Genomic DNA, 16,391 nt, shown 5'->3' with positions numbered 1-16,391 from the left:
TCTTGGCCTTTCTTTTCAGGGTGGACAGTTCTCCTGAGAGGAAATCATGACTTCCAGCTGGCACAGGATGCCTGGGCCAAGGCAGGGCCCAGCCCAAGAACCCAGGCAGTAGAGACCTGTACCCAGGGCAGCTTACTCTCTACTCCCAGGGGTCCCCTTGATGGCACCTCGGGAGCTGCCTGAGGGAGCCCCATCTTGACAGGCCCTGGAAGAGTGGACAGCTGTGCGATATTTTAAACAACTTTAAAAATGCCTGCCAAGCCAGGCACAGTGGCGCACACTTGTAATCTCAGGACATGGGAGGCTGAGACAAGATCACAGGTTCAAAGCCAGACTTAGCAACTTAGTGAGACCCTGTTTCCAATAATAAAAGAGCTGGGGATGTAGCTTGGAGGTATAATGCTGCTGGGTTCAATCTCGAGTACCATACAAAGTAAAAATAAAAAGCCTACAGAGAACTGTGAGGAGGGGGCCTAGCTGCCCCCTCCCCGCAGGATACCGGGGAGCCAGGTGCTTCCTCAGCACCCCCAGGATCAGCTCTGCCCACAGGTAGGGGAGGCAGGCCAGGCTGCTGCTGCTTCTGGTAGTGTGCATGCATGCACACACACGTGTACACACACACACCACACACACACCCTCTTGGCTGGCCTGGCAAAGGGAACAGAGCCACTTTGCAAACAGGGAACTTTAGTATAAATAAGAGGTCCTAGGGACAAGGAGGGCCCTGGGGGCTTCCATAATTTAACACTCTTCAAAAACACAGACAATAGCAAGGGGCAGGGTGGGGGAGTTGGGATGGGTGGGCCACCCCCAGCCCTCCCCCCTCAACCCAGGGCACTCTTGTGGGTGGGGTTTCTCCCCAGGAGTGACCAGTCACATGCTGGGGACAGGGATGTGGATTAACACTGATGTTTCAGAGGAAGGGGTCATTGTACTTGGCAGTGGGTGGGGACAAGGCTGAGGCCACTACACCCCCATGTCTGGGCCAGTCTGGAGAGCCCCCAGTATTTGTGCAGGGCTGGGGACAGCAACAGTCCTTTCATCATGGTTAGTCTTGTTAATACGTTGATCCGTGAAGTCAGCAGGGAGGGTTATGGCTAGGAGGCTGGGGGCATGGAATGAAGACCCCGACATCCACGACTTCAAACCACTGTGCCACTTGGGGAGTTGCCTGGTTGAGAGGAGATGCCCTGGGGAGGATGAGAGGGAGACGAGAGAGGTTAGAAAGCACTTGCAGGTCCACCAGCACCCAGAAAAGGAACCAGAGTCCTTACAGCTGCCACCCTGGGCCTGCCCCTCAATTCACCCCAAATCCAAGGCTGCTGCCCTAGGCTCAGGAACATATGGCTCAGCTAGCTTCCCTGTCCCAGCAGTGGACACTTTTATACAATAAAGCTCTCAGGTGATCCTGGGAAGAGGTAACTGGATAGGGGTAGGATGGGAAGGAGAGGGGGAAACTAGGGTCCCCTTCTGATTGGAGAGGGGTGCCTGAGATGCTGGAAGGGAAAGAACTTGGACAGTCCTACCTCTACCACTGATTTGCTGGGTGACCTGGGCCAACTTCCTTCCCCTGCCTGGGCCTCGGTCTCCTCGTCTGTGAACTAGGGAGATAGAGGGGTCTCTTTCAGGACTCAATCAGACTCCCCAACCCGACCCACCCACCCCTGCCTGAGGCTGCTTTCAGATTCTAGGGATGCAAGACTAGGTTTCGAGTGTGTGTGTGTGTGTGTGTGTGTGTGTGTTACTGGGGATGGAACCTGGGGCATTCTACCTCCAAGGTACACCCCTAGCTCAATATTATTCTATTTATTTATTTATTTATTTATTTATTTATTTATTTATTTGCACTGGGGTTCCTGGAACCCCTTCTACCTCCAGGCTACACTCCCAGACCTATTTTATATTTTTTATTTATTTGGAAACAGGGTCTCTTAAGCCAGCAAGGCTATGAACCTGCGTGATCCTCCTGTCTCCGCCTCCCAAGCACAGGGTTTACAACCGTGCACCACCACACCGGGTTAATATTATTCTTTTTATTCTGAAACAGGATCTCATTAAGTTGCAGAAGTCCTCACTATGTTGCTGAAGCTGGCTGCAAACTGCAATCCTCCTGTCCAAGCTTCCCAAGCACTGGGGAAGAGTGCGCCAACATGCCTGGCTGACTCCAAGCTTCTAAAATCAAGGACCCAAGGAGCTAAGCTATGGCCCTCAGATCTGGGGACCCTAAACCCTAAAGGGCTGAGACACCCAACACAAGCTCCAAGGTCACGAAGCACCAGGCCTGTTTTGACACTGAGCCCCATAGCCACACCAGAGGTGAGAGCACTGAAAAGCAGGTCCCTTGTCAGAGTCAGTGACTTGCCCAGGGTCACACATGGAGCAGAAGTGCAGGCTTGGACCCTGGGGCCTAACTCTAGTTCACACCTACAACAGCAGGCTCTGTCCAAAGTCCAGGCTAGGAGCCAGGCCCGCCAGCTCAATCTTGCCTTTAGTGTGTTGGCTCAAAACACTCTAAAGTTGCACCATGTAAAACCCAGATTTTCCATAGAAATAGGTTCTACTTCAAGTGGCAAGCACTAAGACAGGCTCATATCACAGCTGGCCATGGGCCCCGCCTCCCAGCTGTCATCCTCCTGACCTGCTCTCTGCTGAATGACACCAAGGGCTCCAGAAGCTGGTCAACCTATGCCTTGGAGGTCTTGCTCTGGGACACTGAGACTGCCATGCTTCCCCCGTACCACACAGGCAGAGGCTGTGTGTGCGCAAGCCCTCGCGTGCACACGCGCACCCTCTGCCCAGACTCACCGCCTTGCCGGGCCGGGCCCAGGTGCAGATGAGGCCCTCCTGGCAGGCGGTGATGATGCAGTCCTCCAGGAACAGCAGCACCGTCAGCCGCTCCTGTGCTATCTTCTTACACACAAGGGGCTCCAGCAATGGCACCTCATGGATGCGCGGGCACAGCGCAGTGCCCAACACCTTGGCGGGGTCCAGGCGGCTGCGGGGTGCAGGACCACTGGGCTTGTCGCCTCCACCACTGCCCCCACTGCCGCCCCGGCTGATGTTGCCCAGGCTATGGTAGCGCTTGTGCTCCTTCTCTGCCCCACGGTCCCGCCGCTCCTGCAGCGTGAGTGTGGCAAAGCGGCCGATGCTGAACGGTGTGCCCGGCTCCGTCGCCGTGCCTGGGCCAGCCTTGCCCCCACCTGCTGGGTGTGGGAGGCTGTTGGAGCGGGACAGGGAGCGGGGCAGGGGGCCGGGGCCAGGCTCAGCACCCCGAGAACTGCTGGTGGCTGGCGGTGTGGCTCCAGGTGTGCCGGGGAGGGTGCGGGTGCGGGCCAGGGGTGGGTGCGGGGAAAGCACATCTTCAGTGAGGTCCCACAGGCAGAACTGCGTGTCCTGGCCCGCCGAACCGAAGCGGTAGGTGATGGAGCCAGCCTTTGGCAGTGGGGAGAGCGGGACTCCCCCACCTGAGCCTGTACCAGGAGCCTCAGGCTCCTCCTCCTCCTCACCACTCCGATCCCCGTCCCCACTGGTTGCTGCAGCCTCCTCTGCCCTTGTGGTGTAGGGGTCAAAGGCCACGGCATTGACCCAAGACTTGTGGCCATGGCCTCGAGCCACCACACGGCCCTCAGTGAAGGACCACACGGTGACCAGGTCATCTTCACCTCCCGTCACCACATACCGGCCATCAGGACTCCAGCACACACAGAGTAGGCCCCCAAAGTAGCTCTTCATGAGCCCGCGCAGTAGCATGGAGTCGAAGTGGAAGACACGCAGGCAGCCATCTTGGCTGACACAGGCCAGGTGCCGGCCGTCGGGTGAGAAGGCAAACTCGTTGAGTGGCCCCTCGCCAACTGCCCACTTGGCCAGAGGGTTGCGGGGCGCCTTGCTCTTGGCAGCATACACGGCAAAGCCCTCACCCTGCTTCAACAAGCTGTACTGGGGCGGGGCCGAGGCGCAGGGATGGCTGACATTATACAGGTACAGGTGGCCACTGGCGTGAGATGCCAGGAACAGGCTCTCTGATTCAGGCAGCCACTTCAGGTATGTCACCTTGGTCTTGTCGATCAGCCGCTGGAAAGGGGAAACAGGTTGGGGTTGGGAGAAGGCTGTTACCCCCGATAAGCCTCCCCCAAAAGCGGGTCCCCCAGGGCCTGCTGACAATGAGCCAGCCCACACGGCTGGTTTCATGATAGGCCCAGGCCCTGTCTGGAGGAGATACCAGGTCATGGAAATGCAGGGGAACAGGCCTGTAGGGTGACCTGTAGGGTGGCCACAGGGAATTCTATGGAGGCTCAGTCTCCCATCTTTGGCAAGAAGATAGTTCTGCCTACCAAAGGACTGTTCTATATCTGTCCAACCCTTCCCCCATCTTCACCATGTCAGGCTTAAAGAAAAATCACTAAATGTTTGCTCCCCAAGAAAGGGATCCTGGTGTTTGGTCAGAGTCTTCACCCTAGTGCACGGAGCAGTACACAGAGGAGGTACCATGAAGATACTCCCTGGACAAGTGAATGACAGTACCATCCAACCAGCTGTTTAGATCAAAAACCTTCCAGGCAGCTGAGCTCAAAACCCCAGTACTTGGGAGGCTGAGACAGGAAGATCATGGGCTTGAGGTCAGCCTCAGCAACTTAGTGAGACCCTGTCTCAAATTGAAAAATAAAATAGAAGCCGGGCGTGGTGGCGCACGCTTGTAATCCCAGCATTCGGGAGGCTGAGACAGGAGGATCATGGTTCGTGGACAGCCTCAGCTACTTAGTGAGGCCCTCTGCAACTCAGTGAGACCCGGTTTTAAAAATAAAGAATAAAAGTAGGGTGCAGCTCAGAGATCAAATGCCCCTGGGTTCCATCCTCAGACCCGCAAAAAAAAAAAAAAAGGTAGGGCAGGGCGTGGTGGCACTCGCTTGTAATCCTCGCACTTGGGACGCAGAGACAGGAGGATCGCACAGTTTGGAAGCAAACCTCGCTGGCTTAAGAGTCCTTATTTTCCAAATAAAAATATAAGAGGTCTGGGAGTGTAGTACAGAGAAGGGTTCCATCCCCAGTACCACCAAAAAAAAAAAAAAATGTAGGGCTGGGCATGGTGGCTCAGGCTTGTAATCCCAGCATTCAGGAGGCTGAGACAGGAGGATCGCGGTTCGCAGAGGGCCTCAACTACTTAGTGAGGCCCTCTGCAACTCAGTGAGACCCTGTTTCAAAATGAAGAATAGAAAAAAACACAGGGCTGGGGATGTCGCTTAGAGGTAGAATGCCCCTGGGTTCTATCCCTAGCACTGCGGAAGGAAGGAAGGAAGGAGAAAAGAAAGACAGGCTAGGGATCCAGCTAATATCACTCTGGGGTATCTTCAAAGGGACTAAAATCAGGAAATTTTAGTAATATATGCATAGCCATGTTTATAGCAGCCCAATTCACAATAGCTAAATTATGGAACCAACCTAGATGTCCTTCAACAAATGAATAGATTACAAAATTGTGGGATATGTATATACAGTGGAATTCTACTCAGCAATAAAGAACAAAATAAGCCGGGCATGGTGGCACATGCTTGTAATCCAGTACATGGGAGGCTAAGATAAGAGGATCAGAGTTCACAGCCAGCCTCAGGTACTTAGTGAGACCCTCCGCAACTTAGTGAGACTCTGTTTCTTTTTTCTTTTTCTTTTCTTTTCTTTTTTTTTTTTTTTTTTTTGTGGTACTGGAGATGGAACCCAGGGGCCTTCTACCTCCAGGCTACACTCCCAGACCTATTTTATATTTTATTTGGAAACAGGGTCTCTTAAACCAGTTGAGGCTGGCTTTGAACCTGCGCGGGGATTACAAGCGTGCGCCCCCACGCCCGGCAAGTGAGACCCTGTTTCAAACATAAAGAATAAAAGCCGGGGTAGTGGCGCGTGCTTGTAATCCCCGCGCTTGGGAGGCTGAGACAGGAGGATGGCACAGGTTCAAAGCCAGCCTCAGCTACTTAGAGAGGCTCTCAGCAACTGAGACCCTGTTTCAAAAAAAAAAAAGGTCTGGGAGTATAGCCCAGAGGTAGAACAGTTCCTGGGTTCTACCCCCAGTACCACAAAAAATAAAGAATAAACAAATCAGGCTAGGGGTGTAGTTTGAAAAAAAAAATCATTTGCAGGAAAATGGATGGAGAACATTATGGTAAGTGACATTAGCCAGTCATGGAAAGTGCAGGGTCATATATTTTCTCTCATATGTGGAAGCTAGGGAGTAATTGAGATACCAGAAGGACTCCAGATAATGGAGGAGAAACGCCAATGGAACCAGGGAGGTGTTCTAGGGAAGGAGAGTGGGGAAGAGGGAGGATCATGAAGGAATCACTGCCACTGAGATTATGTACATATGTGAGAATCTCAATCCCAATCTCAGTACCCTCAGTGAGACCCTGTATGGGGGCGAGGGGATGGGAAGGGATCCAGAGAAAGTCACCAATGATGTCTGCATGTATGTCACTGTTATTGTGAACTACAATATGATGTGAGACTATAATGTACCAATAAAAGTGTATTAAAAAAAAGAACATAGGGGTTTAAAATTACAAATAAAAAATCGGGCTGGGGTAGAATGCCCCTGGGTTCAATACCCAGTACCACAAAAAACAAAAACAACCTCCAGGCATCTCTGTTCCTCCTTCCTTACAGCTCCTCTTTCCTTACACCTTCAACAAATCCTGTAGGGCTGGCCTTCAAAGGATACTCAGACCATGACCTCTCACCACCCCACTGCAGTCACCCTGGCCCCAACTGCCACGCATTCCACAATGTCTCATACCTGGCCTCCAGGCCCCCAGCAACTGAGGCCTGGCTCATCTATACAGTCGTCAGAGAGCCACTGCCAAATATAAGCCAGCACACGGCACTGCCCTGCCTGAAGTATTTTGCAGCCTTTCTCAATCAGGGTTCCAGAAAGAATTCAGCCCTAACGCCCCTAGGCAGGCACTGAGTGTGATGAATGGACTTCTCTTCCAGGGGTCTATGCTGCCTCCTATCCTGGGAGAAATGAGAAAGTCATCAGCCCTCCAGTCGTTTCCATCCTACGGCTCAAATGAACCAGGCTACCAAGGGCTGCTCCACAGCCGGGTAATCCTAGTACTTGGGAGGCAAAAATGCCTGAGACCAGAACACAGTGCAAGCCGGGCGTGGTGGCTCACACTTATAATCCCACCATTTGGGAGGCTGAGACCAGAGGACAGTGGTTCGCGGACAGTTTTAGCTACTTAGTGAGGCCTTCCACAAATCAGTGAGACCCTGTTTCAAAATAAAGAGTAGAAACTTGGGCAGGGGATGTAGCTCGGAGGTCAAATGCCTCTTGGTTCCATCCTCAGACCAGCAAAAAAAAAAAAAAAAAAAAAAAAACAGTGCAAAAAAATAAAAATGGTTCCATGGGTTTCCATCTAAAAGAGGCAGTCTTAGCCGGGTGTGGTGGCACACGCTTGTAATCCCAGCATTCAGGAGGCTGAGACCAGAGGATCACGGTTCACAGACAGCCTCGGCTACTTAGTGAGGCCCTCTGCAACTCAGTGAGACCCAGTTTCAAAATAAAGACTAAAAAACAGGAGGTGTAGCTCGGAGGTCAAATGCCCCTGGGCTCCATCCCCAGGCCCGAAAAATAAATAAATAAATAAGTAAATAAATAAATAAATAAGGCAGTCTTTTCCACAGCCTTCCAGGTCTCCATGAGCCATCCTTCCTGGTGTTTCATCTACCACCCTCTCTCAATCGCTGCTCTGGCCACAGGGCCTTTGGGCTGCTCTTCAGAGTGTTCATCCTAGCCTTCCCCTCTACTGGAATATCCTTCCCCACAGAGCTTTGCTACCTCCTTTAGGTTTATATATCTATTTATTTGCTGCTAGGGATTGTGCCCAGGAGCCTTCTACCTCTAAGTTACATTCTCAGTCTGATTTTTATTTTGAAACAGGGTCTCCCTAGGTTGATGAGAGTCTCACTACTCAGGCTGTCCTTAAACCTGTGATCCTCCTGTCTCAGCCTCCCAAGTACTGGGATCACAAGCCGGCACCATCATACCCGGCTCCTTTTTATTTTGAAACAGGGTCCCACTAAGTTGCTGGGGCTGGCCTTAGTATTCCAAGTACTGGGATTACAGGAGTAAATGCACCACACCTGGCTCTTCAATGTCACCTCCTAGCCAAGCCTTTCCTGACCACCTGATTTCAGCTCACCAGCAACCCTCCAGCCCCCTGTCAGGCCTTATCACTGCCAGCATACAAGACACTGAACTTATCCCACAAGTGTCTGTCTCCCCAGCTGGACTGAAAGATGGGCAACAGCAGGCCCTTCTGCCTGCGTGTTCACTGAGATGTGCTTGAACAATGCCTGCACAGGAGGGATGCTCAGTAACTGTTTTGTGAATGGATGAGCGAATGAATTTTTAGTCCATTCAATGTTCCACTCGCTCCTTTCAGCCATTCACTTGTTCTGAGAATATTTATGGAACACCTTCTCTGGACCAAGAGAGAGAATGAGATATAGAACAAGAGTAGCCCCTGTCCGCGGATAAGGTCATTTGCTGGCATGTCCTCCTGAGCCAAGTTGGCTCAGACTGAACAATCTCCACATATGATTTTACAACAGTCCTGTGAGGTTGGGATAAGAGCCCCATTTTGCAGAGGAGGAAAATAGAGAAGAGTCACTTTCGCAAAGTCACAGTGAGTATATGATACAGCAGGGATTTGGATCCAAAGCCCAGAATGTGAAGAGTAAGAGCATCAAAAAAGTTCCAAAATAGTACTTGGGAGGCTGAGGCAGGAGGATCATAGGTTCAAAGCCAGCCTCAGTAACATACCAAGGCTCTAAGAAACCTAGTGAGACCCTACTTCCAAATAAAGAAATAAAATTGGGCTGAGGTGTAGCTTGAAGGTAGAGGTAGAATGCCTCTAGGTTCAATCCCAAATACAAAAAAAAAAAAAAAAAAAAAAAAAAGGCCCAACAGCCAGATGTGGTGGCCATGTCTGAGATCCCAGATTTGAAGACAGTCTCAACAAGTAGTGAGACTAGTGACCCTGTTTCAAAATAAAAAGATAGTGACCCTGTTTCAAAATAAAAAGATAGGGATGGGAGTGAGTACAAAAAAAAAAACAAGTCCCAATCACTAACCTCAGTCCTCTAATCTGCAAGATGGGTACCACGATTTCTTATCCATCAGTTAATGAAAACTCAAGGACTAAAGCATTCAGCATAGGGCCAGCATAGCGGACAGTGCATACCATCCCTGTTCTCCAATCTGGCCCCTCTGGCCTACACTGCTCCCAGCCAGCTGCAGTCTCAAGGCAAATAGTCTAAGCGTGGACAGGAGGAAGAGCTCTGCCCCCTTCCAATCACCTCCTCGTTGAACAGCTTGCTGGTGTCCTTCTTGATGAGATCCAGGTACTGCACCTGACCCGCTGAGAAGCCCACCAGCAGGGAGATGGTCTCCGTGGCAGCAGTGAACTGATTGAAGTCATGACAGGTGGGCTGGGTGCCCTTGTAGATCCGCTTGTCGATGGGTTTGTTGAGATCAATGGACTTGAGTGGTGGGAAAAAAGGAGTTAATGGTTTACACCACTGAGAGGAAGGAAGAGGGCTCTGAGGTTGGGGAAAACCACTAACAGGAAGCAGGGTTAAATCCCCGGGGGAAGTGGGTTAGGTAGGTGAGAAAGGAAGGGTAACCACAAACAGGAAGAGGACCCAAATAACAGAGTGCGGGAGAAAAACAGACCGGAAGGAAACCTCCCAAGATCACAGAGCCTTTCCAAAGCAAGACTCTTCCACACGGAATTCAGAGACACCCTTACTCACAGCATCAAGACTCAGGGTCCCCATAGTCCCGGAGTTCTAATTCTTTTTTCAGTCTCTCCAGTCCCATAACCTCAGCAACTCCTTTGGAGTTTAGCACAATATTTCAAGACTCCCAAACCTCAGGGTCACCCAAGCCCAAGGGCTCTAAAGCCCAACACTCCCAAATCCCCTTCAATCCTGAACCCCTCAACTTCAGGACTTCTGTCACAGTTCAGGGACCTATCAACCCTCATGGTCCCCACATTTGGGGTACACTAATTCACTTCCAGCTCTCAGGATCTTTGTCCTTCCAGAGTCTCACCCCTGTGAAATCCACACAGCTTTGGAGATGCCCATCATGTCTGAGGATTTCCCAGGGCCTACCATAACCTCACACCTCAAACAGGTTGGACTCGTTTCTTTCACGACCCTCAATATCTATAGACCCCAATTTTTCTCTCCTTTGAGAAAGTAACCATGTCCTATAACAAGCACTCTACCACTGAGCTATATCCCTTTCCCCAAGACCCCAATTTCTCTAGGATCTCATTCATCTGTTTCCTCTAAGACTTCTGGAACCTCCCTCAATCCTGGGTTCCACAAGTCTCAAGAACCCCCTCCAGGAGCGCCTCCAGTCAGCAATACTTCTGGGTTATCCTTCTCGTCTGAGCCTGTATCACCTCAGAATCCCCCAACATCTACACAATGCCTGCCACCCCCTAGAACCTGGAGGACCCGATATCATCTCAGATCCCTCCTCACGTCCAGCACACTGGAAACCCCCAAACCCTCAAGCAGGAGGATTCTCCCATCACAGAATGCACAGAATCCTGCATTATCTCAAAGAATCCTGTTTCCCCGGGATGCCCATCCCATCTGGGGCGCCTTACCATTACAATTACAATTTGGTCCCTATCACTGGGGGACCCCCGTCCTCCCAGACCCAGGCCCCCACGAGGCGCCCGGGGCGCTCACCCTTTGGCTCCCGCGGCGGCAGCAGCCCGGATAGAAATAAAGCTCGCGGCCCAAGTTGAAGCAGACGCGGTCCCCTCCCGCGCCCAGCCCCGCGGGCGTGGCGGGCGGCTCCCCGGCCCCGACGCCGTCGGGCTCCCCGAGGCGCACCAGGCTGAGGCGCACGGCTGGCAGCGCGGGGCCGGGCCCGGGGCCGGCGGGCGGTGGGGACGACGCGGGGCCCGCGGCCCCAGGGCCGGAGGCGGAGGCCGGGCCGGGCGGGGGCTGCGGCGGCTGCGGCGGCGCCGGGGTCTGGGCGGAAGCGGGACCCGGCCTGCGAGCGGCGCCGTCCCCGGGGAGCAGCTTGTAGAAGCCCTCGCGGGTGCGGAACTGCGACTTGATCTCCGCGCAGTCCCCCATGGCGGCGCCGGGGCCCGAGCCGCCCTCCGCGCCGCCCGCCGCCATCTTGGGCGCCCCCCGGGCCCCGCGGCTGTCGGACCGCCGCCCGCCGCCCGGCCCCCTGCCGGAAGCCGCGGGCACGCGCCGGAAGAGGTGGGGCCGTCGCCCTGGCGACGGCTCTCGGATTGGCCCGGGGTCGGGAGGCGGGACGAGCCGGGCCGTCGCTAGGGTAACGCTTCAGGAGCCGTGGGCGGGGCCAGGGAGGGCGCGGCCTCGTGCTGACACCGCCTCGTGGTTGGCTGCGGGGGCGGGCTCCTCTGGGAAAGGCGGCGGGCCAATTAGAAAGCCCCGGGCCCTAACAACGGCGCCCTGGGAACCGTTTGCCTAGCAACGAGGAGACCCTCCAGAGAAGGTCTGGTTCCCAGCCCAGGCTTCCTGTGACGTCACAACGGGACCCCAGGTGCTCCTGTGTGTTCTTAGATTCCCAACAGTCCGCCCCTTGACCTTCAGTTTGTTGCTCACTAACATTTTTAATTTTTTGCGAGGCTAGGAATTGAACCCAAGGGCGTTCTACCTTTGAGCTACACGCCCAACTCTTATTTTTGTGGTATTGGGAATTGAACCCAAAGGATTCTACCTCCAAACTACACCCCCAACCCTTTTTATACTTTTTTTTCCTTCGGTACTGGGGAAGGACCCAGGGGCAATTTACCTCCCAGCTACAGCCCTAGCCTGATTTTTTTTTTTTTTTCCTCCAGTACTGGGAATGGAACACAGGGGCATTCTACCTCCAAGCTACACCCTCAGCCCTATTTTTAATTCTTTCTTTCATTCTTTCTTTTTTGCGGGCCTGGGGATGGAACCCAGGGGCATTTGACCCCCGAGCTACACCCCCTGCCCTATTTCTTATTCTTTGTTTTGAAACAGGGTCTCACTGAGTTGCAGAGGGCCTCACTAAGTAGCTGAGGCTGTCCTTGAAACCGCAATCCTCCTGTCTCAGCCTCCCAAATGCTGGGATTACAAACATATGCCACCAAGCCAGGCTCTTTTTTTAAATTAATAATTATTTTTGTGGGTCGGGATGGAACTCAGGGGCATTCAATCTCCAAGCTACATTTCCTGTCCTATTTTTTATTCTTTATTTTGTAACAGGGTCTCACTGAGTTACGAAGCGCCTCACTAAGTAGCTGAGGCTGTGGGCGAACTGTGATCCTATGGTCTCAGCCTCCCAAATGCTGGAATTACAAGCGTGCTGGACATGCCCAGCTCCAGGCTCTTATTTTTAATTTAATTAACTTACTTATTTTGTTACTGAGGATTGAACCCAGGGGTATTTTACCTCCAAGCAACTCCCCGGTCCTATTTATTTATTTATTTATTTAGCAGAACTGGGAATGGAACCCAGAGATATTCTACTTCCAAGCTATACCCTCAGCCCTAATTTTTTATTCTTTATTTTGAAACAAGGTCTCACTAAGTTGCAGATGGCCTCACTAAATTACTGAAGCTGGCGGGGTACCTGTAATCCTCCTGTTTCAGCCTTCCAAGTACTGGGATCACAAACATATGCCACCAATCCTGGTTCCTGTTTTTTATTTTTATTTTGAAAAAAAGGTCCCGTTAGCCTGCAAACCTCCTGTCTCAGCCTCCCAAGTACTGGGATTAAAATGTGCACCACCACACCTTATTTATTTTTTATTTTGAAACAGGGTCTCACTAAGTTGCCAAGAGCCTTGCCAGGTTGCTGAAGCTGGCCTCAGACCTGTAATCCTCCTGTCTTAGCCTCCCAAGTCTGAGATTACAAGAGTGCATTGAAATTATAGTGGCTTCCCACTGACATCTGAAAGTCCAGGACGGACAGCCACATCTCCAACCACTTCTCACACTTGATGGTGTCCCAAATCCTGGCTGATCCCAGAGTCTCCACAAGACCCTAAGGATTCTCTTTGATCCGCTACTGATTAATGCTAACCCCAAACATCCTCCATATTTCATCACCCTCCAGTATATATGACCATGACTTCACTGTCAACAACCTTGCTCCTCTTCCAAAATATATCTGATTCTAAAGCTTCATTGAAAGCCAGGCGTGGTGGCACACTCTCGTAATCCCAGCGCTTGGGAGGCTGAGACAGGAGGATCACACAGGTTCAAAGCCAGCCTCAGCTACTGAGTGAGGCTCTCAGCAACTTAGTGAGACCCTGTTTCCAAATAAAGTATAAAATAGGCCTGGGAGTATAGCCTGGAGATAGAAAAGCCTCTGGGTTCCACCCCTAGTACCCCCCCCCACAAAAAATAATAGTTTCATTGAAGCCAGGCGTGGTAATGCATGATTGTAATCCCAGTACTTGGGAGGCTGAGATGGGAGGATGGAGGGTTTACGGCCAGCCTCAGCAATTTATTTCTTTTTTTCTGCTGCAGCCACACCGGCTTCAACACAGATCTTCCTCGCCTCGCCCGCGTGCTCAGTGACTTCCCAGATTCCTTACCAGAATGCCCCCGAGGCACCGCACGCTCAAGTCTACAGTAAACAGTGCATCTCACTCCAAATCCTGCTCCTCTACATCTTTTGCAGGCTACCACCTGAATTCCTCTTTCTGATTCCTTCCTCTCTATAGCCTTATTCCAAACTCTTCTGCTGCCTGAGCCCCCTGCATCAGCCTTATCCCTGGTCTCCCAGTCTTCGGCCTCATCCCCCCCTATCTGCCTTCCTTTTGGAATTTAGAGGGGGTCTTTTTTTGTGGTGGTGATACTGGGGATTGGACTCAGGGGCATTTGACCTCTGAGCTACATCCCCAACCCTGTTTTTTATTCTTTATTTTATTTTATTTTTTGATGGTACTGGGAGTGTAACCCAGAGGCTTTCTACCTCCAGGCTATACTCCTAGACCTATTTTATACTTTATTTGGAAACAGGGTCTTACTAAGTTGCTGAGAGCCTCACTAAGTAGCTGAGGCTGGCTTCGAACCTGTGCGATCCTCCTGTCTCAGCCTCCCAAGCACGGGGATTACAAGCGTGTGCCACCATGACTGACTCTAGAGAAGTCTATTTTTATTTTTATTTTGGTGATACTGGGGTTCCTGGAAACCCTTCTACCTCTGGGCTACACTCCCAGACACCTATTTTTTATATTTTTATTTGGAAACAGGGTCTCTTAAGCCAGTGCGGCTGGCTTTGAACCTGCATGATCCTCCTGTCTCTGCCTCCCAAGCGAGAGGATTACAAGCGTGTGCCTCCACGTCTGGCTAAAACACAAATGTAATGCCGGGCGTTACATCTCTCACGACTAACCCTTGCACCCCATGCCACCAAGAATGAGCCTGGCTCAGTCTCTGCAGCTGAGCGAGACCCTGTTTCAAAGTAAAATATAAAATAGGACGGGGTAGGGGGTGTAGCTCAGAAGTAAAATGCCCCTGGGTTCAATCCCCAGTACCACAGAGAGAAAGAAAGAAAGGAAGGGAGGGAGGAAGGCAAAGAAAGAATGAGAGAAGAAAGGAAGAAAGGAAGGAAGGAAGGAAGGAAGGAAGGAAGGAAGGAAGGAAGGAAGGAGAAAGAAAGAAAGAAAGAAAGAAAGAAAGAAAGAAAGAAAGAAAGAAGGTGCAGTGGCACATGCCTGTAATCCCAGTACTTGGGAGAGTTAGACAAGAGGATTGCAGGTTGGGAGGACAGTCTCAGCAATCTGCAACTTAGTGAGGTTCTCAGCAACTCAGCAAGATCCTATTTCCAAATAAAAATTAAAAAACAAGCCTGGCATGGTGGCACACACATGTAATCCCAGCATTCATGAGGCTGAGATAGGAGGATTGTGGTTTGTGGACAACCTCAGCTTCTTAGTGAGGCTCAGATCTAGAATGATCCTGGGTTCAATCTGAAGGAAGGAAGGAAGGAAGGAGGGAAAAAAAGGAGGGAAGGAAAGAAGGAAGGAAGGAAAGAAGGAAGGAAGGAAAAAAGAAAGAACCTGGGCAATTTGTAATCCCAGTACTAGGGAGGCTGAGACAGGAGAGTCATGCAGGTTGGAAGCCAGCCTCAGCTACTTAGTGAGGCTCTCAGCAACTTAGTGAGACCCTGTTTCTAAATAAAATATAAAATAGGTCTGGGTGTGTAGCCCAGAGGTAGAAGGCCCCTGGATTCCATCCCCAGGAACAGAGAGAGGGGGATGAGGGAGGGAAGGAGAGAGGGAGGGAGGGAGGAAGAGGGGAGGAACTGGACATAGTGGTGCACACTTGTAATCCCAGTACTTGGGAGACTGAAACAAGAGGATTGCAGGTTCAAAGCCAGCCTCAGCTACTTAGTGAGGCCCTCTGCAAATTAGTGAGACCCTGTTTCCAAATAATAAAATAAAAAGGGCTGGAGGTGTAGCTCAGAGGTGAGATGCCCCTGAATTCAATCCCCAGTACCACAATGAATAAATAAATAAAATAGGGCTGGGGGTATAGTTCAGACGTAGAACAGCCCTGAATTTAATCCCCAGTCCACAAAGGGAAAAATAAAAATAAAAGAAGGCCCTTCCCCATTAATATCTTGATACTTTAAGAGATAGCTCCATTTGGGAGGCTGAGACCAGAGGATCACAGTTCGCGGACATTCTCAGCTACTTAGGCCTTCTGCAATTCAGTGAGACCCTGTTTCAAAATAAAGAATACAAAATTGGGCAGGGGGTATAGCTTGGAGGTCAAATGCTAAATGCTTCTGGGTTCTATTCCCAGACCAGCAAAAAAAAAAAAAAAAAAAAAAAAAAAAAAGCTAGCTCAGGGCCAGGCATAGTGGTGCCACCTGTAATCCTAGTAATTTGGGAGGCTGAGCAAGAGAAATTCAAGTTCAAAGCCAGTTTGAAAAATCTAGGGAGAAGCCGGGCGTGGTGGTGCACATTTGTAATCCCCGCACTTAGGAGGCTGAGACAGGAGGATCGCACAGGTTCGAAGCCAGCCTCAGCTACTTAGTGAGGCTGTCAGCAACTTAGTGAGACCCTGTTTCCAAATAAAATATAAAATAGATCTGGGAGTATAGCCCGGAGGTAGAAAGCCTCTGGGTTCCACCCCCAGTACCACCAAAAAAAAATAAAAAATAAAAAAATAAAAAAATAAAAAAAATCTAGGGAGACCCTGTCTGAAAATAAATTAAAAGGGAGCTGGATATGGTGGTACACGCCTGTAATCCCAGTACTTGGGAGACTATGACAGGATCACAAGTTTAAGGCTAGCCTAAGCAATTTAGGAAGACTCTGTAAAAAAAAAAAAAAAAAAATTAGCCAGGCGTG

At 51.1% G+C, this 16,391-nt stretch overlaps 1 protein-coding gene across 2 annotated transcripts; it reads right to left on the bottom strand.

The window, feature by feature from the left end:
- Positions 1-1,142: 1,142 nt before the first annotated feature.
- DMWD (DM1 locus, WD repeat containing) lies at positions 1,143-11,208 on the bottom strand (the record flags this gene model as incomplete). 2 transcript variants are annotated; one of them, XM_080702463.1, is made up of 5 exons in its annotated part: positions 1,143-1,190; positions 1,527-1,601; positions 2,806-4,071; positions 9,349-9,531; positions 10,759-11,208. In XM_080702463.1, 5 exons carry the CDS (start codon positions 11,197-11,199, stop codon positions 1,143-1,145), a joined length of 2,013 nt encoding a protein of 670 aa, XP_080558589.1. The 2 variants fall into 2 exon arrangements, with proteins under 2 accessions (XP_080558589.1, XP_080558588.1); XM_080702462.1 differs by lacking the exon at positions 1,527-1,601 and having other exon boundaries at positions 10,759-11,199.
- Positions 11,209-16,391: the final 5,183 nt, after the last annotated feature.

This window comes from Muscardinus avellanarius (assembly GCF_963383645.1).
Source record: "Muscardinus avellanarius genome assembly, chromosome: 10".
In the NCBI taxonomy this organism is placed as follows: Eukaryota; Metazoa; Chordata; class Mammalia; order Rodentia; family Gliridae; genus Muscardinus; species Muscardinus avellanarius.
Note: the sequence above shows the minus strand (reverse complement) of the source record. Positions and strands in the feature narration are given on the sequence as shown.